The 20,287-nt window shown below is 46.4% G+C and overlaps 1 protein-coding gene across 4 annotated transcripts in view; it reads right to left on the bottom strand.

Annotated features, from left to right (window-relative positions):
* Positions 1 to 20,287, bottom strand: part of HTT (huntingtin) — a 147,275-nt gene that overhangs the window by 102,062 nt on the left and 24,926 nt on the right. For 3 of the 4 annotated variants that reach the window (XM_025921615.2, XM_086705563.1, XM_086705564.1), the window contains exons 4-11: positions 16,508 to 16,567; positions 16,035 to 16,114; positions 14,319 to 14,457; positions 11,456 to 11,597; positions 10,369 to 10,547; positions 4,591 to 4,792; positions 3,378 to 3,425; positions 886 to 966 (exon numbers count right to left, since the gene is read on the bottom strand). In XM_025921615.2, the coding sequence (XP_025777400.2) occupies positions 886 to 966; positions 3,378 to 3,425; positions 4,591 to 4,792; positions 10,369 to 10,547; positions 11,456 to 11,597; positions 14,319 to 14,457; positions 16,035 to 16,114; positions 16,508 to 16,567 (931 nt within the window). The remainder of the gene's footprint in view (positions 1 to 885; positions 967 to 3,377; positions 3,426 to 4,590; positions 4,793 to 10,368; positions 10,548 to 11,455; positions 11,598 to 14,318; positions 14,458 to 16,034; positions 16,115 to 16,507; positions 16,568 to 20,287) is intronic. The other variant, XM_086705562.1, reaches the window with a different exon arrangement.

Below are 20,287 nucleotides of genomic sequence, written 5' to 3' on the forward strand. Positions count from 1 at the left end.
CAGCAGGGCTCAGAAACGACAGAAAGTCACCGTCTCTGTGAGGTGGGCTTTCCTTCTCCCCAGACCCTGCTCAAGACCGCTAAGCCAGTCCTACCCTCCTGTCCAGCAAATGCGCAGAGCATTTTCCTGCTTTTTTTTAAATTCCCACTAAAAAGACACACACACACCACATAAAATTCACTACAAGAAGATCTACGCCAAGCTGTTACCAGGGGTCATTCCTGGAGGCCCCAAGGGCCAGTGAGCCCTTGAGCTCAACAATACTGCAGACGGCTGTAATTTTGTTTTATTTTTGTAACTAAAAAAAAAAAAAAAATCTATTTCTATTTTGTACAAGTGAATAGATAAATAATCACCACTGGAATTTTTCAGATTTTCCTTCCCAAATACCTTAGCCTTATTTCAGCTGTCTAAAAATAATCTTTTGGATAGGACTGTACAATCCAAACCACTCTCATTTAATCCAGTTATTAGTATCTTAAGCAACACTTATCACTCATAAAGTGAATAAGAATCTGTAAGAAATGTAAATTTCTTTCAAGTTAAACTATCCACAATTTTAATCCCATTTTACCCTCACAATCCCTGTAATTCATGAGACACTTACCTACCATCCCCTACTACATAAGAAGACTTATGCTCAGGGAGCATAAACCTAATTTTAAAAGAGCCTAAACCAAGGAAAATAGCAAGTATTTGATGCAAGAAAACACACAGACACGTTTCAAAGTAAATGCTCGAAAAGAAGCATGGGTTAGCCACCATTCGAGCGAGCTGGCTTCACCGCTACCCCTCAGGAGGGGCAGGACAGGGGTAGGGAAGGTGCAGGGAAGGGGCCAGTAGAGAGGAGGGAGGGGAGCACCACTGCCCCTCCCTCAGAGCTACCTGCGAAGGCGGGGCTGCTGCCCTCCGACCTGGACTCGGAGTCATCCTCCAAGGCTGCTGCGTCTCCGAAGAGCACTTTCCCTAGGAAATGATGTAGCAAGAGTCCTTAAGCTTGCTACACGAAGGACTTTAAAAATCAAACAGATGCACATTCTAAGCGGCAAATCATAAGCATATTTAGTTCACTCTCTCATATAAGAGTATATGAAATATATTTTTAAATAAAAGTATTTTTATATGTCTAGTGTGCTAAACACAAAGAAGCCACAATATGATATTTAGATATTATTAAAATCAATAAACCTACATGGAACAAAGTTAAAAGCAATGATTCTCAAACTATAACACCAAATATTTTAATAATTAATAAGTATTTACTGACTTAGACCTGGTTTTTTTAATAATTTATATTATTATTTAATCTTGAAGATTGTTAGCTACGGCTGGAACCAATTCTGTTGGCAACCAGAGCACATATGTAACTACCATGCACCCGAAACTAGCATAGTGCTACGTGGTAACCAGCTGGAATTAAAATAAAAACTTAAAAACAAAAAGAGTTCAAAAACAAAACAGAAAGACCCTGAAGGTCTTTTCTGTTCTCTTTTCTCTTTTCCTATTCTCCTGTTCTGTTCTCTTTTAAGTTGCCAGACTCTGTGGCTGACAATCAGAACTTGATCTGGGAGGATGGGATAAGGTTCATCTTCTGCACAGTCCTAAAAATACATTTATCAGTTCTTGGTTTCCAAATTATGTCAATTTATAGCATATTAGTAGGAAAAAAGAAAAAAGCCGTAACGATTTAATTGGACTAATTAAATCATTATGGTTACATTACTCAGAGGTCATTAGATGACACTATAGAAGTCATTATTGGCAATTTCTGACTTCTAACTTCACTACTCTTCAAGAAATAGGCCCTAGGTGTGATAACGTCCAGAAATCTATACAGATATGACATTAAAGGGGGAAAAAAGGCAAAGAAAAAGCAAAGGATACCCAAACTCTAGATAAAATTAACATGGCAACTTGATTAATCTACTAATAGAGTCCTTTATTACAGAGCAAGTGGTTTACCTTGAGGAAGCAAATTAAAATTCCACCCTGTGCACTTGGGTGTTAATGAGGGCAGTCGCTGTCTTTGGAATCAGGGGTTTGCCACTCTGACCCAAAGAGCCCACCTCAAAGGGTGCAAGGTCAAGGCTGCTGCACCCCCGCCCTGCCATCCTACATTCAACATCCACTCTGCTTCTGTCTCCCACAGATTTGTAGATCTCACTTGAAAAAAAAGGATTCTGCAACTATATCAAAAAAGCTTAAAAACCACAGGTTCCCCATGAAAAAGGAAAACAAACAAAACAAAACAAAATTGTAGAAAAACAAAAAAGATATTGAGGACACAACAACCTTCTGGCCAGAAGGAAACAACTCATCTCAGTGGTGGGAGTCAGCCACCTGTGTCTTCTTCACAGGGAAGGTGACTAAGCAATAAGGCAAGTCTCAGAGCAACTTAGCCACCTGCCTGAAAAGTCCCTTTCCCGGAAGCCTCGTGGCCTTCAAACAATCTCGGTATTTCACCACAATCCCAAACCTGATCAAGTATGCCACTATCATGGCCCAAATATTATTGATTCTAAGTTCTAGGAAATGTTTACTTAATCCAGTCAAGGTAGAATATTATTCCTGTTGAGATCCCATTCGATACTGCAAACAGTATTAGGCATTAGGCTCTCAAACACTCAAAAAATATATGTTGTATACCAATCATACCTCAATAAATTGTAAAAAAAGATTAGTCTTTTAAGATTTCGAAACAGAAAATGGCAGCAATTCTTTCCTATGGAGATCCAGACCAGAAAATAAAATACTTGGTGTCGTAAAGTGTTAATGTGCACCAAAACTATCACACTACAGATCCAAAACACTGTGATTTAATAGAAACAAATTGCATCAGAATGTTCCGGCATGTACAAAGCTAAATAGGGTTGAAAAATGATAATCAGGCCCAAATTAACCAAATAATTAGGCAGACATCATTCCTGACTAATACTAAACAAAATTCACAGAAAAGGAAGTTAGTTTTATAAAACGTAACACAGACTCTATGAAGGAGTAGGCAAACCAGGACAGGCCCCTTTCTGTGAATAAAGCTTTGCTGAGCACAGGCCACGGCTACGGGCTACGGCTGCCTCCCGCCCCAAGGCAGAGCTGAACCGATTAGAGACAGGAAGGCCCACCAGAGGCCCTTTACAGGAAAAGTTTGCTGACCCCTGACCTAAAGCATTAGAAATTTATGACACAACGATTCTGATATACAAGCAATTTTCCAAGGCCACCCTACAGAACCATTCAGGCCCAGTTATGAGATTCCAGCAATGTTTATAAATACAATCACTCTGCTGAGAAGAGACACAGGCACAGTCGAAGGCATTACAGAAATACAGAAAAAGCAGTGAGACCCAACATAAGACTCTGAGTTCTGAAATAATCACCTTTTTGTTTTCTTGAAAGGACAGGGCTGCATGAAGAACCCCCTCCGGCTGTAAATCACAGAAAATGACAGATGAAAGTAAGGTGACAAGCTGTTAAAATCCAGAAGGAATTTGAAAATCTTCAAAAAGCTTGATTCAGTTTTAAAACTAGAGAATGTACGAACATATTTCCACAGGCAGTGCTGAACCACCACAGCACAACGCTTTAATTTTGACACATGAAAATTATATCAACGTTCAAATACACAGATCTAAAGATGGGCCCTAAAATACCAAAGAAGCTCAAATAAAGTGCATTTAAAAAGTCAAATGAAAGACATTAGAAATCTCAGATTATCTGGTCAATTAATAATCAAATATAAATTTTCATTGGAAACAATCATTAGAAATTAGTATTTCCAGCAAGTGTTTTCGTAAGGTGTGCATTCCACAGAGGAAAGGATTCTTCAGTACACAGGGCCGTGAACAGGCACATTCTCATTTTCTGCTCATGGTTCAGGCAAACATTTATGTTCGAACGAGGCAGCAATTAGGCCTCCAGTCACACCCTCTCGGCTGTCAACGCCGTGAGCAAAGGCCGTGCCACACACGCGCTGCGCTACATCGACCACACGCCGCCGGGCCCAGGTGAAGCCTGGAGTCAGCAAAAGCCACAGGAGCCTCCTCTGTGCCAGATCCAGTGCTAGAGGCCACGCTTCGGGGTCCCCATCTACTCCAGCTCCCACGGGCAACTCCAGGTCAGACAGGGCCCACCGGGGCTGGAGGAAAACCAGCGGTCAGTCTGCAGGGCAGCACCGTGCAGGGATTAGGGCCCCGTCCCCAAAGGCTTAAAGAAGAGTGGTGGGGGGGGGGGGGGGGCAGAGGAAGGGGTTTCCTAACGTCTGCCCTCAAGGGCAGAAAGGAACTCTAAAGCCCCTACAAAGACTTGAAGATCCCATCTTGGGCCGCGACACGAGGGTCCTGGAAACACTTTCCCTACAGTTTTCGTTTCACGACGGATGAGATGGCATGTGGAGGCAGCCGGGTCAGAGTCGAGAAGCCGGCCTTAGACGCAGGCCTCGTTCTGTCACCTGACCTCGCCACACTTCCGTCTTCCTGTCTACAGCTTAGGCTTCCGAGGGCCCGAAGGGCGCCCCGCTCGGCACAGGGCGGGCCGGCCGCCCGTCCGGTGAGGGAAGCAGGGCGTCGTGGGGACGACCGCCGGAGAACATACCTAGGAGCTCCGCGATGCTGCCGCTGCGGCTCCGGCCGCCGGGCCCATACTGCACGCCGCTCCGCTGCCCGCCGCCCGGCGCGGTCAAGGCCTGCAGGAGCTCGGGAGGGGGCGTCCTGAAGAGCTGTTGCAGGAGCTCCAGCGCCCCAGTCACGGCGTTGTGGTCTTGGTGCTGAGTGTAATGCAAGGTCAGTTCGTAAACCTGGAAACACAGGGACGAGTGTCATCAGCATGGTCTCTAAAACGTGTCGTAGGGTTCGCTGCTTTTGAGTCTTATGTTAGCAAATTTGTGCCTTAATTTCTCCCCCTAGAAACGTCTCCATCGTGTCTACCAACGTGGTCACGGCTTCCGTGCTGTGTTCTAAATTCCTGGCACGTTGTCCATGGTCAGATTGACTCCTTACAAAAATGAGGCACTTCCACAAGTGTCACACAGGCTAATGAAGACCTGCCTCTGCCCAACCAGCGAGCAGGAAGGGAGAAGAAAGCTCCCGTCCGTGGCAACTGCAGCTGGTCCCACAATCAATGCAAGAGGCACTGTCCTGAGCACCACGGAAAAAAAGTTTCCAAACCTTGTTTTTAATGTCTATTCATTTATTTTTGAGAGAGAGAGAAAGAGAGAGTGCGCACACAAGCTGGGGAGGAGCAGAACGAGAGGGAGACACAGGATCTGAAGCAGGCTGCAAGCTCCAGGCTACGGGCTGTCTGCGCAGAGCCCGATGCAGGGCTCGAACCCACCAACTTCTAGGTCATGACCTGTACTGAAGTTGGATGCTTAACCGACTGAGCCACCAACCACCCCAAGAGTTTCATTTTAAAAGCATCGCATCCAATTTTCCTAGTGCTCTTAATACTATATTACGTTATACGAACACACTGCACTCTGTTACCTTTATTTCTTTTTTAATTTTAATTTAATTTTATTTTTTTCAGTAACCTCTACACCCAACGTGGGGCTCAAACTCATGACCCCAAGATCAAGAGTCACATGCTCTCCCGACTAAGCCAGCCGGGTGCCCCTCTCTTTCCCTTTAATTAGAGTTGCCGGACAAAATACTAAGCACCCTGTCAAATTTGATTCTTAGATGAATAATTTTGCAGCATAACTCTGTCCTGTGCAATTTCAGGCATACTTACACCACAAAATTATTTACGATTTCTCTGCAATTCAAATTTAACTGGCACCCTGCGTGTTTATTTGGTGAATTGGGCAGCACTACCTTTAATACCCTAAAAGTAATACACATTAAAAAAAAAAAAAAAACAGTACAGAGGGGATAAAACAAAAAGTAAATATCTCAGAGGCAGCTTCTTTTTATCATTTGTGTCTAGCTCTTCTGAGGACAGCCTCTATCACCACGGGCCTCGGGTCTACCAACTACAGTCCACGGGCCAAACCTGCCCACCACCTGTTTCTGGACAGATGGGGGGTGGGGGGTGCACAGCCACATCTATCGTCCGTGGTGGCCCTCCTGCCACAGTGGTAGAGCTGAACAGCTGGCCCTGCAGAGGAAGGTCACTGCACCCTGCTCACGATAATCGGCTTCTACCTTGATTTCTGAAGCCATTTATTTTCGACAAACTTTCTATGTAAAATGAAGAAATAAGCACTTCACACTTCCTTTACTCATCTACCCCCTCCCAAATTCTGTTAGCATCATTACTTCATACTATTATTATTATTAATTATTTAAAATGTTTATTTATTTTGAGATAGATAAAGACAGCGCAAGCAGGGGAGGGGCAGAGAGAGGGAGAGAGAATCCCAAGCAGTCTCTGTGCTGCCAGTACAGAACCCAACGTGGGGCTCAATCCCATTAACCGTGAGATCATGACCTGAGCTGAAGTCGGACACTTAACCGACTGAGCCACCCAGGCGCCCCTCGGTACTTCATACTAAGATTTATACCATTTACATACTATGTAACACTATTTAAATCATATGTGCTTTGCCTAGAAGTTGAGTCTAAAAATGGAATGAAGGGGTACCTGGGTGGCTCGGTCAGTTAAGCGTCCAACTCTTGATTTTGGCTCAGGTCATGATCTCATGGTTGTGAGTTCAAGCCCTGCGTCGGGCTCTGTGCTGACAGCTGGAGCCTGGAGCCTGCTTCAGATTCTGTCTCCCTCTCTCTGCCCCTCCCCCACTCATGCTCTGTCTCCCTCTCAAAAATAAATTAACGCAAATAAATATTAAAACTCCAGCATGGGGGCGCCTGGGTGGTGCAGTCGGTTAAGCGTCCGACTTCAGCCAGGTCACGATCTCGCGGTCCGTGAATACGAGCCCCGCGTCGGGCTCTGGGCTGATGGCTCGGAGCCTGGAGCCTGTTTCTGATTCTGTGTCTCCCTCTCTCTCTGCCCCTCCCCCGTTCATGCTCTGTCTCTCTCTGTCCCAAAAATAAGTAAACGTTGGAAAAAATAAATAAATAAATAAATAAAACAAACAAAACTCCAGCATGTATCTTATCATGTGTACATACACACTATTTACTGCAAAGGCCGTTCGTGTGACCGGACCCAAAAAGAAACATTTCATTTTTACTAGTGCTGTGTCACTTAAAAGAGAATGTCCCAAAGATAATAAACAGATTCTCTTTTCTCATAACCCAAGATTTGCTTAAAATTAGTTGACACTGGAATTTGCTTCGTAGCTGGAGCATAACACCCTTTAATGAATCTTCCTGGTTCTCCTAGAACTGCTCTTCACTGCTCTTTCCCCTCCTTGTAAATACATACACGCGCCTTTTTCCCGGCTTCTTAATCCTGACATTCGCTGTGGGCAGTTTCGTGGAGCTCCTCCAAGCCCCGTTCCCAATCTGGATGGTTTGCTGCTCACCAGTCCCTCCTACAATACTTCTACCACATTTCTGGGTTGTTAGGTCTTGGCTTATGGATTTCAGGCTTTCCTCTTTTTTTGTATCTATTTCTCATTTTGCTGGAATACACCTTCCAATAAGTTTTTCAAAAAGCATACAATGATAAGCAAACTAAGTTCTTGCATATCTAAAAGTATCCAGGGGGCCTGGGCGGCTCGGTTAAGCGTCCAACTCTTGATTTTGGCTCAAGTCATGATCTTAAGGTTCTTAAGATCAAGCCCTGCATCAGGCTCTGATCTGACAGTATGGAGCCTGCTTGGGATTCTCTCTCTCTCTCCCTCTCTCTCTGACCCTCCCCGACTCCTGCGCAAGCTTTCTCTATCAAAATAAACAAACTTTAAACAAAAAATGTTTTTAAAGTATCTATATTTTGCCCACACTTACTTTACAGTTTATAATTTAGCCAGGCTCAGGATTACTTTAAGTTCTATTTAAATATACTGTAGTTAGCTAAATTACATTGGCAGAGTTGAACTTCTTACTCAAAACAATTTAAGTCAGAATGGCTATCAGCCAAAAGAAAATGGATTAAAATATGATTTAGAGATAATCGTGTCTTGCATGCTCATTCAGTGCTGTGCAGTATCATTTGCTCACTTTGGAGAAAAGTCACCATTAAGAAGATGAGTACTTAAGCTCCGCACCCCATACCCTTCACTCGGTCCTCCCAGGATCACTGCTGCCCCAGTCTGACGTAGTTTCCAACATCCCTCTAGCCTCACACGACTTTCACCAGCGCCCCTGCTAATCGGCGAGGAGCCCTGAGACCTCGTGGGACCCACATCGGTTCCCATCTGCACACGCATGCTCACTCCTTGGACTTGGCAAAGGCTGTAGTGTCTGCCTATAAACTTCTCCCACCTCCGGGCGTCTGGTCAAATCCTACCCACCATCACCATCAGCTCGTAACCAAGCCTCTCGGCCACACCTCCCTGACCTTGGTCATGCAGGGGCCTCCTCACTTGTGCTTCCAGAGCACCCCGAACCCACCGCCTCACCACGCCGTCTAGTGATTATTGGCTTGCTTCTCCCAGTAGACTAATGATCTCCAAGGTTTCTTGACCAAGCAGCATTTCTTTAAACATCAGAAAAAAATTCTGAGTATGGAACTGCAGTACTTACGTATTTATTTTAAAATATTATACGAGTACTTACAGAGCTCAGATATCATGCACATCATAAAATGTGTACTGAATCTGACAAGACTCTAGCTGGTTATCAATTTATAGGAAATACAGAAAACAAATATGTTCACTTACAAAACTGTAACAATCAGACGGCCAGGACTGCCACCGGACAATGTGTCCCTTCAACAAATGGACTCACGATGGAAGTGACCATCAGACCAAAGAGAGTCACGGTCCTTGTCAGCCAATCTCACTTGCATACTGATTCCAAAAGAATAAAGTAAACAACTGACAGGATGAGTGGATGACTGATGTTAAGGAAATGTTCTTTTCTTTTTAGGTGTGACCATGGCATTGTCATTAAGTTGTAAAAACAAAGAAGGATACGAACTGGTATACTTCAAGATACAATGATTGGAATTTGCTTCAAAATAATGCAAAAAAAGGGATAATGAGAGAACCATAATTGACCCTGAGTTTATAATTATTAACACAGGCGATAATTACTAAAGGCTATTCCACCTGCGTTTGTATGTCTGGAAATCACCATAATAAAACGTAAACAAGCAAGATAAGAATGAAATAACCATTTTTTAAATGTATTATTACCTCTAGAAAACCTGTTTTACTCACTAAAACATTCAGTAATGGTTTTTTGAGAGGGCAATATGTAATCGTCATATCTCCTGAGAACGTCATTACTGATATTCTAGAAGACAGCAGAAGGACGGCTGGTTGGAGTGAACTGTCAGACCCCAAACTTTGTTAGAGCCTGCTCCTTCTCAGTTATTTTTCATTAACCAGCACTCCCAGGGCCTTACCACGCACCAGGAAATATTCTAAGCACTTTACAAATATTACCTAACTCAATGCCTAAATCATTAAAGCATTACCTTCGAGTCATCAATTCTATGCAAGAATTATTTTAAGCCACTTAAAATTTTGTACCCTACAAAGTTTAGGTAAGGGACACAACTCATAAGTCCACTTGGCCCAAATAAATACCTATGAACTACAACGTCATCGATATGTGGAAAGCAGAAAACAGAACCAAGGCACCCCTCTCAAGACCCCAGGTTGTATGCCTCGACTCCTATATACACCATATGACCATGTGACTTACAGGAAAGGTAAGGGCTTCAGTAGCATCCAGTACACGAAATATGGTGAAAACCCTAACGTGTTAAGCCAAGCTTATGAAATTGCTTGAAACGCAGCCACACTCAAGGTTAACAAAATAACCTGGATGAGCACACCACAAAGAATGAAGTCAACTGCTGAAGTCAGCTGCTGATCACATCGTATCAGAATGTATACAGGGTTTCTCTATACTGCAAAGAGAAGTTTTAACATATTGTTCCTATGCCCCAGGGGACCATGTTCCTAACTCCCCGGGTAGAGAGACCAGTACACCAGACCACGGGTTCCGGGGCAGAGACCACACCGAAAGAGCTCACCACTGCATCCCCAGCACCTGCCCTAGTGCCAAGCACACAGTGGATGCTCAATAAATACTTACTGTACGAATGAGCACATTTCACAAGTCCTGGCTTTACAAACAGGGTACAGCATTCTCGGTAGCCTCGTGAGAGATTACCTTCATGCAGGGAATGTGCCATACAGAGGTCACACAGCTAGGGGTCGTGACCTAGGATCGGAACCAGGTGGCCCAGCTGCAGAGACTATTAATCCTCGGCTCTGCCATTTCTCTTCCAAATTATTTGATTCTCTGAATGTCATTTATATACAGGCACTAGAGTGCGCCACGTGGCTCCTACCTGGATGAGCTGCTCAGTTGAGGGACAGACTTCCATTTCTTTCCGTGTCACCCCAAAGCTGCCTTTCAGGCTCGTGTCCTTGACCTGCTGCTGCAGCAAGGGCACCAAATACCTCAACGTGAGCAGCACTCCGAGAATCAGGAGGGTAGAGTGTTCGTCCTCAACAGGAACCAGCAAGCCTAGAAAGGCAGCAGTAAGATTTCTTATCATCATCTGCTTGGAGATTCACAGCTTCGCTTGTTTAAAAGAAGAGATCCACAGGAGAACCGTATTACGAGGTTGGCAGTGAGGAATCAAGATGGACAAACACTACTGTGGAAAAACACACAGGTATCTCATCTTCAGGCCAAACTCCGGGAGTGGCTTTAAAGGAGCAGCTTTACGTCCTGGGCTGAGCGAGGCCCGTTAGAGTGAGTCTGGCTGCATCTGAAAGGCAGGCAGTTCTTTCATATCAAATGTCCACACGGCCCCCTCAGCACTGGCTAGCGTTGATTTCCACAACCACCCCAAGTACAGGAGAAACCGGGAGCAGACCCACACCTGCACGGGGAGCCTGCGAGAGGCCTCAGGGACTCACTATGCTCCTTGCTGGCACGTACAGTGTGCAGTCTGCGGCACGAGGGCCAGGCCAGGTGCGCGGGGTGGCACGCTGCCTCACAGCCACTGCCCTGCGAGCTGTCCTAGAGAAGGGGCCCTTTCCTAGCCATCACAAAGGCCCGACGTGGGCTCACGGCAGCCTCCCCATAGCTCCCATTCAGTGGTCAGCCGGTGCCAAAGGGCCGGGGCTGGGAGATGAGGGGTGCCCGATTTTAAAGAATTTAAAAGCTCTGTCTCAGGGGGTGCCTGGGTGGCTTAGTTGGTTGAATGTCCAACTCCTGGTTTGGGTTGAGAGTCGTAGCATCCAGTCCTGCACGAGGCTCTGCGATGAGTGTGGAACCTGCTTAAGATTCTCCCTCCCTATCCCTCAGCCCCTCCCACTGCACACACGCTCTAATTAAAAAAAAAAAAAAAAAAAAAGCTCTGTGTCAGGCAAATGCGAGAGACTGTGCCACACGGTGGGGAAAATCCCAACCACGCTGCATCTTACCCAGGAGTACGTTCAGTAGCCAGCTATAGAAGTACTGCGTCCTTCTGGAGTGCTGGCAGATGGTCACTGCTGAGCCAGCTGCAGTACGCCGAATGGTAGGCGAGCTTGACTTCAGATTCGCTATGAAAGCCTTCAATAGAACCTAGGGAAACACAAGTCCAAGTAGATAAACCAAACTCCTATGAAGCTTATCATTTTATTTCAGAAAACGTACTCCAAATTCTCACAGAGTGTAGGTTGTAAACAAATGGACTTTCCCGTAGCATCCCAAATTCGGGACATTCCAGAGCAGTCTGCAAACATGCAGTCTACTTACTTCCCTATAAACTGTAAGTAGGGACCTTGTTCAGGACGTACGTCCTGTACCCAAGAGTGAACACCTGAGCTTCTGGAAAAGGTGTGCCCACAGCATTTGGGTACAGGGTCAGCAAATGACACTGGAAAATAAAGGCAGTAAAAAACAACAATGACAACAACAACGAAAATGAAAATGACAAAGTCAAGGAGAAGAGAGTAGTCACCAACTAGAGCCACGTCCTAGCCTGAGGGACGGCTTGCAGTTGTGCTGCTAGTGTCACCGGGAGGTGCTTCCTGGCCTGCAACACCCGCGAACAAGCTGGACTGCAGCAGCACAATGCCCGCGGGTGTTTCCTAAGGAGCAGGAGAAGACGCCTTGGTCTCTGAAGCAACAGGCTGACCCAAAGGAGATGGTGCTAGAATACCAATGGTGGCCATGTAAGTCTTAACAAAAATATCCAAAAAAGGCGTGATCGCCTACTTTCACGAGTTTGAAAACTATCTTACGTAAGAACCAGGTAACAATTAAAAGCACAACAAAGAGTTACAGCTAATAAACCAAAAAAGATAAAATGTCATCCTAAAAATAGTCGACCCCGAAAGAAGCAGACTCACAGAGGGAAAGCAGGCTCACCATCCATCACCTCGGAAAGCTCACCAGGGGACAAGTCCCCACCATACACCTGCTTCCAATCAGCTTTTTAGAGTCTCACTCAAATCTAAATGCACAAGTGCCAACGTAACAGAGAAAGACCAGAACAGAAGAAGTCAGAAGAAACAGAAGTCAAAAAAAGTTGTCAAGAAAACTGTAATCCATCCTCAGAAAGAGAAGAGTATATTCATGAAGCAGGAAGAGGATGCCAGAAAACATAATCATTCTGGACACAAGGAGCTCTTAGATATTAACGAACACAACAGAAGGGTTTGAGATGGACGTCTAGAAAGTACAGAAAAAAGAAAAGGAAAACAGAAATAAGAGATGACACAAAATTCCATCAAAACAAGGAAGTATGCCTAGAAAGGTAAAGGTATGGCATCCAGAAATCAGGCGTCCAAAAGGAAAGCAGCAAAAACGATTCCTAGGATGACAGCAAAGAAAAGTCTGAAGATACAACTGCACCTCAGGCCTAAAGAGCATCCGGACCAGACCGAGGCAGATAGCTGGAGAATTCTAGGTCAGAGGACTCTGGTGGAGAAAATGGACCCAATACATGGTCTGCCATGTGCAGAATTGCACTGAGACACATTTTACAAAGCTGTTGGAAAGTATGAGAAGATATCAATGGCCAAAGAATAACAAGCAAAATAAAAAAGAGGCAATTATTAACTCCCAAAAAACCAAAAAGTTCTACAAAGAAATAGAATCCTAGCATGGAACATTGTTGTGACTATTACTTGGGCATGAAATGCCACGCTGAATACTAACGTAACTATAGTAAGAAGATGGGAGCCAGTTAGAACTAAATTTATCACTCATTTAAAAACAAAACAAACAAACAAACAAAAAAAACCAAGCCACCTAGCTGTATATTGCTACGATATATATGCTATATAGCATGTTATCTAGAAATGTGGATGGAAATGCCAAAAGAAACACTAACAAAGGAATGGCCCACAAAAAGGAGGAAGTCAAGAATCCTCATGTGGCAGGGTCACAATTTCTGGTCATTAAAAATAAAACACAGGGGGAGCTGGGTGGTTCAGTCGGTTAGAAGTCCAGCTCCTGGTTTCGGCTCAGGTCGTGATCTCACGGTTTGTGAGTTCAAGCCCCACATCGGGCCCTGTGCTGACAGTATGGAGCCGGCCTGGGATTCTTTGTCTCCCTCATTCTCTCTCTGCCCCTCCCAGGCTCACTCTCTCGGTCTCTCTCTCAAAAATAAATAAACAAACTTAAAAAAAATTTAAACTAAATAAAACACAAACATGAGTGTGGAGGCTGCTTATTTTGCTTGTTGGGCACAGAACAGAGGTCAAGTGGTCCCCACTGGCTGCAGGGGACCATCAGTGAGCTTTCTCCTGCCTGCACTTCTGGGACAGTCACCTCTCCCCAGCTAGGTTAAGGAGTCCACCTAATATACCAAGAACCAATCTGTTCTAGAAAACCACCTTCTGAATTTGCATCTATAAACCATCTCCTTACTTAACTCTACCCCACAATAAGAAAGAAGAAATCGAAAGAAGCTGTCTGTGTGCCTCGAAATAATTAAAAACATGGGGCGCCTGGGTGGCGCAGTCGGTTAAGCGTCCGACTTCAGCTAGGTCACGATCTCGCGGTCCGGGAGTTCGAGCCCCGCGTCAGGCTCTGGGCTGATGGCTCAGAGCCTGGAGCCTGTTTCCGATTCTGTGTCTCCCCCTCTCTCTGCCCCTCCCCCGTTCATACTGTGTCTCTCTCTGTCCCAAAAATAAATAAACGTTGAAAAAAAAAATAAATAAATAAGAAATAATTAAAAACATTTTAACTTAAATTATGAAGCACAATATAACTCAAGACGTGCTCTCACACGATGGCCTGTCCAAAAAGCCCACAAGACTCATTCACATTTGTGACTTACGGTGATAATCGTACCTTAATTTCATTGTCATTTGCAAAATTGCCAAAAGAAGCCATGATTTTAGGTACAGCTGCAGCCAAGGTCTCCTGAACAGATTCCTCGGGTCTCTTGCTTATTCGAGTCAGGCAAGGCAAAAGGTTTACCAAGTAAGGCCTGCATGTATGAAAGGAACATGAGTTATTCTTCCAGGTCTACTTTACTGAGGAATAGAAACAATTAGTTTAGTACCTGTTAGGGAAGAGCCAGTTTTCATATGCAAAACAGTCCTTAACAGAAAGTAGACAAAAAGATCAGGGGGGGCTAAATGCACACCAAGTTCCAATGTTGGGAGACGTTCATCCTTCATTTCTCTGTAATCACACAGGACTCTCACCTTGTTTGAAAAACCGTTCGTAGTAAATTATAACAGTGAAGTATTCATATTTTAAATCAGAAAATAATAGGTAACAAATAAAAGTTAAGAAATGAAACATTTTCTTGGAAAAGGAGCTTTGCAAGGAAATATTTTTAAGTGTCCAAACTAAATACGGTCTTCGAGATAAGACGTGGCCCTCCAGAGAGGAAAAGCAGACCGTGCAGGATGCAGGAGAAGGGAGTCACTGGACAGCAGAGCGGAAACCACAGGAGACCCCTCACAAACACGCGCCCAGTGTGAACAGGCGCCCTCTGGTGGCGGAGAAGAGCAGGCCTACACCTGGGACTAAGGGACTATTTTGCCTGAAAAAAATAAACCAGCCACAAGGAACAAAGAAACGTGCAAAGAAGCAACATCAGGCCAATGTGTTAACAGACAGTGGCCGAGATGGTAGTCAGTGGAGGCAAGACCTCCCCGAGTAAGGAGTCCGGATTTTATCTCAACAGCTCTGGGAAATGACTTTCAGTAGAAAGTTTAAGTAAGGAAATGACATGACCCGATCACATTTTTTAAGGTCACCTGGGCTGCTGTGTGGAGAACTTGGGATGTGCTGCTTCAAAGATATAAAAAAAATTTCAAAATATGGATAGTAAAAGAAAAAAGTTGCATAAAAAGAAATTTCCTTAGTGATGTATCTCCACAGCCACATAAGATTCTTGTTCAACTCAAAATCAGTGGGATAAATCGTGGTTTCCCACTAACAGTGAGGGTCGGGGCCCCTGCACCGGTTCCTCCGGGACGCAGCCCAGGGCCTCTGGACATCAGTCTTGCTGGTTAAGGAGAAGAAGGCACAGATTAAAAACCAGGGACTTCTTTTGATTCTCAATCCACTGGGGACAGACTGTTGCCACCAGTCAAACTTTATTCAGTTTAACACTCACAGTTCGAACCCATATGAGAGACAAAGGCATATTTCTAGAGAATTCCTACGGCAAGCAATGATGAGACCGGTTCTCAACCTTCAACCACATGATGAGCATCTGCTCGGCGACGAGCACGTGCAGACACGGTCACCGGGGCCGTGCTGCCACAGAGGACACACAGGGAAGACCCCACTATCCTGGGGGGCGTGCCTCTGTCTCTTGGGGGCGTGGGTGGACAGAAAATGAACACGCACACCGACAGTGTCCCAGAGTGCTTCTGAGAAGTGCTATGATGAGAACAGAAGCAGGAAACACCGGCCACGATGTGGAAGGCAGTGGTGGACAGCGTTAGCCGGAGCTCAGGGAAGACACTTGAGCTGAGAGGTACAGAATCCACAGGAGCTGGCTCCCCACCAACGCACAGCGCTAATAGGCCAGAGCGCGCCGCCTACCTGCATTTCTGAGGCCGAACCAGGTGAGCCAGCTCCGCAAACCTCCACAGGGCAGCACGCAGGCTCCGGGGAGCGCCATTCTGAGGAGGGGGGGGCGGGGAGAGTGACACGTTACATTTCAGAGTCAGGGACACTATGCACCAAAGGGTCCTCACAGACACAAGAGCATCTGTTTATTGCTTATTTCTACGTTTTAGAGACAAGGCCACGCACAAGCGTAACCACTGCAGAAACGTCGCGGCCGAGGGGCTTCACTTACACAGATACAGAAACTAATTCCCATCTCCTCTCATAAATAATGAAATAATGAAGAGCAACCTTGCAAAGAAAAATAAAACAGTGAAGTCTGCTTTACCAAACAGCATTTCCTTCTCACATTCCCACTTACTAAATAAAAGACAAGAGTTCACGTCTACCGCTCCATGCAGTGACACAGTTACCACTTCCTTCAGTAAGAGAAAACAAAAGCCTACCTTTTTGATTTCCTTATAGAGTTCAAGCTGTAACCGCGGAAGATTCGAGTCCATCAGCGCCTGCAACGGAACACAAGAGAGCTGGTCGCAGAAGGCTCATTCCAGCAGCAGCCCGGAAGAAAACTAAAAGGCAATTAAAATTTCACTTCGGGGGCAAAGTAGAACAGAAGAGCAACGAAACCAAGAGCCTGCTCGTTAAGAAAGAGGCACATATATTTGGGAAGATACTGAATAAACTAGACACAGGTCATTCACCTGAATAAAAACACAGAAGCAAAAGAATTCAACTTGATCTATAATCAAATACTACATAATACTGAGGTTAAATGGTAGATGGTTCAAATTCATTCTAATGCTCTTATATCAAACCCTTTACAGGTCTTCAGCAAGAGAAGAAAACACCTGAAAGGTTTTTCTTCATTAAAGTGCATTCTGCTAGATGAACCAACATTAGCAATGGCCTGAATGAGGTCTGTGGTGCCAGCAGGGCAGGGAGTCCACTTGGAAGATGAGAGCCCCTCGCTCGACGTGGGAACACACGTCTTGGCGGGCACAGAGCCCTTGTCCTTTCCCAAGGTCCTCCCTGGACGCATGGGTGCTCCCAGCCCCATGGCTCAGAACCCACAGCCAGCGAGGAGCCTCGTGCTCCTCACAACACATTTCTCGCCCCCATCCCTGCTCACTTAGGGGCCAAACCAAAACTAATGGCCAGGAGGTCAACTTCAACCCAGTGAGAATGGCTGAGAGCCACCACCAGCTTGCCCGCACAAAGCCCATGTCAGAGAGGGCTTCTCGGGATGGAAGGGAAGGAAAGAGTCCTGGCCCCCACTCTTGCCCTGGGAACCCTCTCCTCTGAAACGGTACTGCCGATGGCCTGTCCACCAAGAAGACAGCAGAGACATAACCAAGCCTCAAACCAAGCTTCTCTCATGTGATACACAGCATATGATGGCTACAACCTGAGCTGGTCTGAGTAAAACTCGGGTGACTCACCTACTAGTTCGGTGAGCTTTAAAAAGTCAAAAGCAGAGCTCCATTTGGGGAGGTTCCAAAGTATAACAATATCTCAGAAATGTTTCTTTTAATTCTTTTTTTTAACGTTTATTATTTATTTTTTGAGAGAGAGAGAGAGAGAGAGCGAGCGAGCAGGGGAGGGGAAAAGAGAGAAGGAGACACAGAATCTGAAGCAGGCTCCAGGCTCTACGCTGTCAGCACAGAGCCCGATGAGGGCCTCAAGCTCACGAACCGCAAGATCATGACCTGAGCAGAAGTCGGACACTTAACCAACTGAGCCACCCAGGCACCCCAATATCTCAGAAATTTTTAAATCCTAATCCTTCCATTTCAGCTTCTACTAAAAATCCTTAAATGAACACACCAAAACATATATTAAGGCACTACTTGCAAATAAAACCAGAAGGTATATCCCAAGTTTTATTTCACGTTATGTTTTATAAGCTAATCTCGAATTTAGTTTGTAACAAGAGAAAACAAACCCTCAAACCCCTAATAGCACAGAATCGGGGTTCCCAGACCCTGGGGACAGCAATCTGACCCTTCCCTGCTCCTGAACCTTCCACACTGAAGCAGACATACCCGCTCAGCTGCCAAATCGAGCCTGTGACAGCCCGCCTCTGCCTCCTCGCTCACGCTCCCGGGGCCACCGTCCTGGCCCAGACCTCACTCTCCCAGGCCTGGACTACTCAACCTCCCACGTGGATCCTCAGTGCCCAGGTCCCTCTCCCCTCCAAGGCAGGCACACACTGTCACAAGGCTACTCTTCCAAAATAAAGCTCCACGCTGACCACGTCGAAAATCTGAGAGCTCCTCATCCTCTACCAAATGAAGTACAAACCCTCGGAACTGGCCCTCAACACCCCCGTTCTCCGATGACACACACCGGAGCCACCCTCCTCTGAGAGCCTGCAGAGGCTTCCTGCGCCTCCTAGAGGCAGCTGTGCAGTGGTCAAGAAGCCCCCCATCTCCTCACTCACCACCACCTCCAGGAAGCCTTCTCTGCCTCCCCAGACGAAGTCACCTCGAGCTCCTGCCTGCCATGAGGAGTTGCCGACGTCTCTCAGAACTTAGAGTCTGTGCCATGTACTGAACTGTTTCTGTAAAAAGATGCTTCTCCACCTGAGACTGAAAGTCACGAGGCAGGAGCATGTGTTGGGCCACGCCGGGCATTTTCCTACATAAATGAAAAGCACCACGCATCCCACTGCTTAGGCCACGCTGAGCCCGGTCCTCATGAGAAGCACAGCAATACTCAACAGAAGACCAAAGCCCAGGACGTGACTCCCAGTGACGGTGTCTGTGTTCCTGCCTTCCTGACACCGAGCCGAGGGGTCGTCCGCGGGCTCCCAAGCCTGTCCTTCCTCTGCCGCAGTGACAGCAAATCAAGCCAGACCTGGTCCCGTCCCAGCCTGCTGAACCTGCAGACCAGAGCATCTGGGGAGGCACGGATCCGAGTGCAGCCAAACCTCACCATGCCGACTGTAAGCAGAAAGAAGTTGAGAGAGGCTGACCTCGTCTTAACGTCCAGGGACATAACAGGAAATCTTTGAACCTCTGCCCTGGGAGGCCTGACACAGAGGAAATGGGACAAAAGTAGGGAGGTGGCCAGGCCTCAGGTCACGAGCCAGCGTCACGGCCGACAACCACCACACGTTCACCAAGCTATTCTGTCCAGCGGCTCTTAGAAACAGGTCACTGAAGAGGACAGGCTTAAAAATGGAACAAAGCTTACGTGTCCAATGGTCAACTCAGAGCACTCTGGGGCCACACTGTCCCCTCTGCCCTCCTAAGTCTCCCTCTTGCCATGAACCAAGGCATGGTGCCCTCTTTAGGTGCTGTGATTCTAAGCATCAGATTTAAGAACTGAAATATCAGAAAAAGCCCAGCCTGGCCCTGCCTGCAGGAATAAAAGAAGCAAGCCAGGATATTTAGGCCTGGAGGGAAGTGAACACAACTGAAAAAGGCCATCTGCAGATACGCTGCGGGACCCCACGCACATGTGTCGCCGACGGGTCACGCGGCACAGGGAGCAAGGGTACCTGGCCACTGGGCATATGTCGCAGTGGGAGGCGGGGTGCGAGCGAGAGCAGGGGGTGCAGGCGGAAGGAGAAGACCGGGTGGCTGCCCAGAGATGGGGGAGGGCCTCCCTAAGGCTGCTCCTGACAGAGTGAGCTGGGCGCCGTGGCTACCGAGCCCAGAGAGCATGCCAGCCAAGAAACAACACGCTCCCAGAAGGGAAGGATTCCTGAAGACGGCGGAGTCTGTGTGACGGCAGAGAGGGCAGCTGGTGCGCTCGCATGCCCCTCAGTCTCCTGGGGTGAGAATGTGAGAATCTCATCATTACAAGACTACACCTCTTGCCACCTGGAGGACCAGTGAGGGGCCAGGATGGTGCTGAGCACGTCACCTACACCACCACCTTTGACCCTCACACACACACACACACACACAGACACACACAGACACACACACACACACACACACACTCCTGCACACCACCAAACCTTGTCTGATTCCCTTTGTAGGTGAGGAAACCGAGGCTCACAGATTTACATACGTTTCTCATAGCTGTTCAGTTGGTAGGGGACAGAGGAAAGGCTCAAAAGCAGTTCTCCTTCACCCCAAAATCCACGTATGCTTTATCAGCCCAGTAAAGTGCCTCCGTCTCCCTGAACGTAGCAGGAGGGGGGTGATCCTCTCCCGGAGGAAGGCTGGATCCGTGAAGGAGGAAGGAAGGATAACTGCTCGGCCAACGTAAAATGC

This window comes from Puma concolor, chromosome B1 (assembly GCF_028749965.1).
Source record: "Puma concolor isolate L17-30 chromosome B1, mPumCon1.1.hap2, whole genome shotgun sequence".
In the NCBI taxonomy this organism is placed as follows: domain Eukaryota; kingdom Metazoa; phylum Chordata; class Mammalia; order Carnivora; family Felidae; genus Puma; species Puma concolor.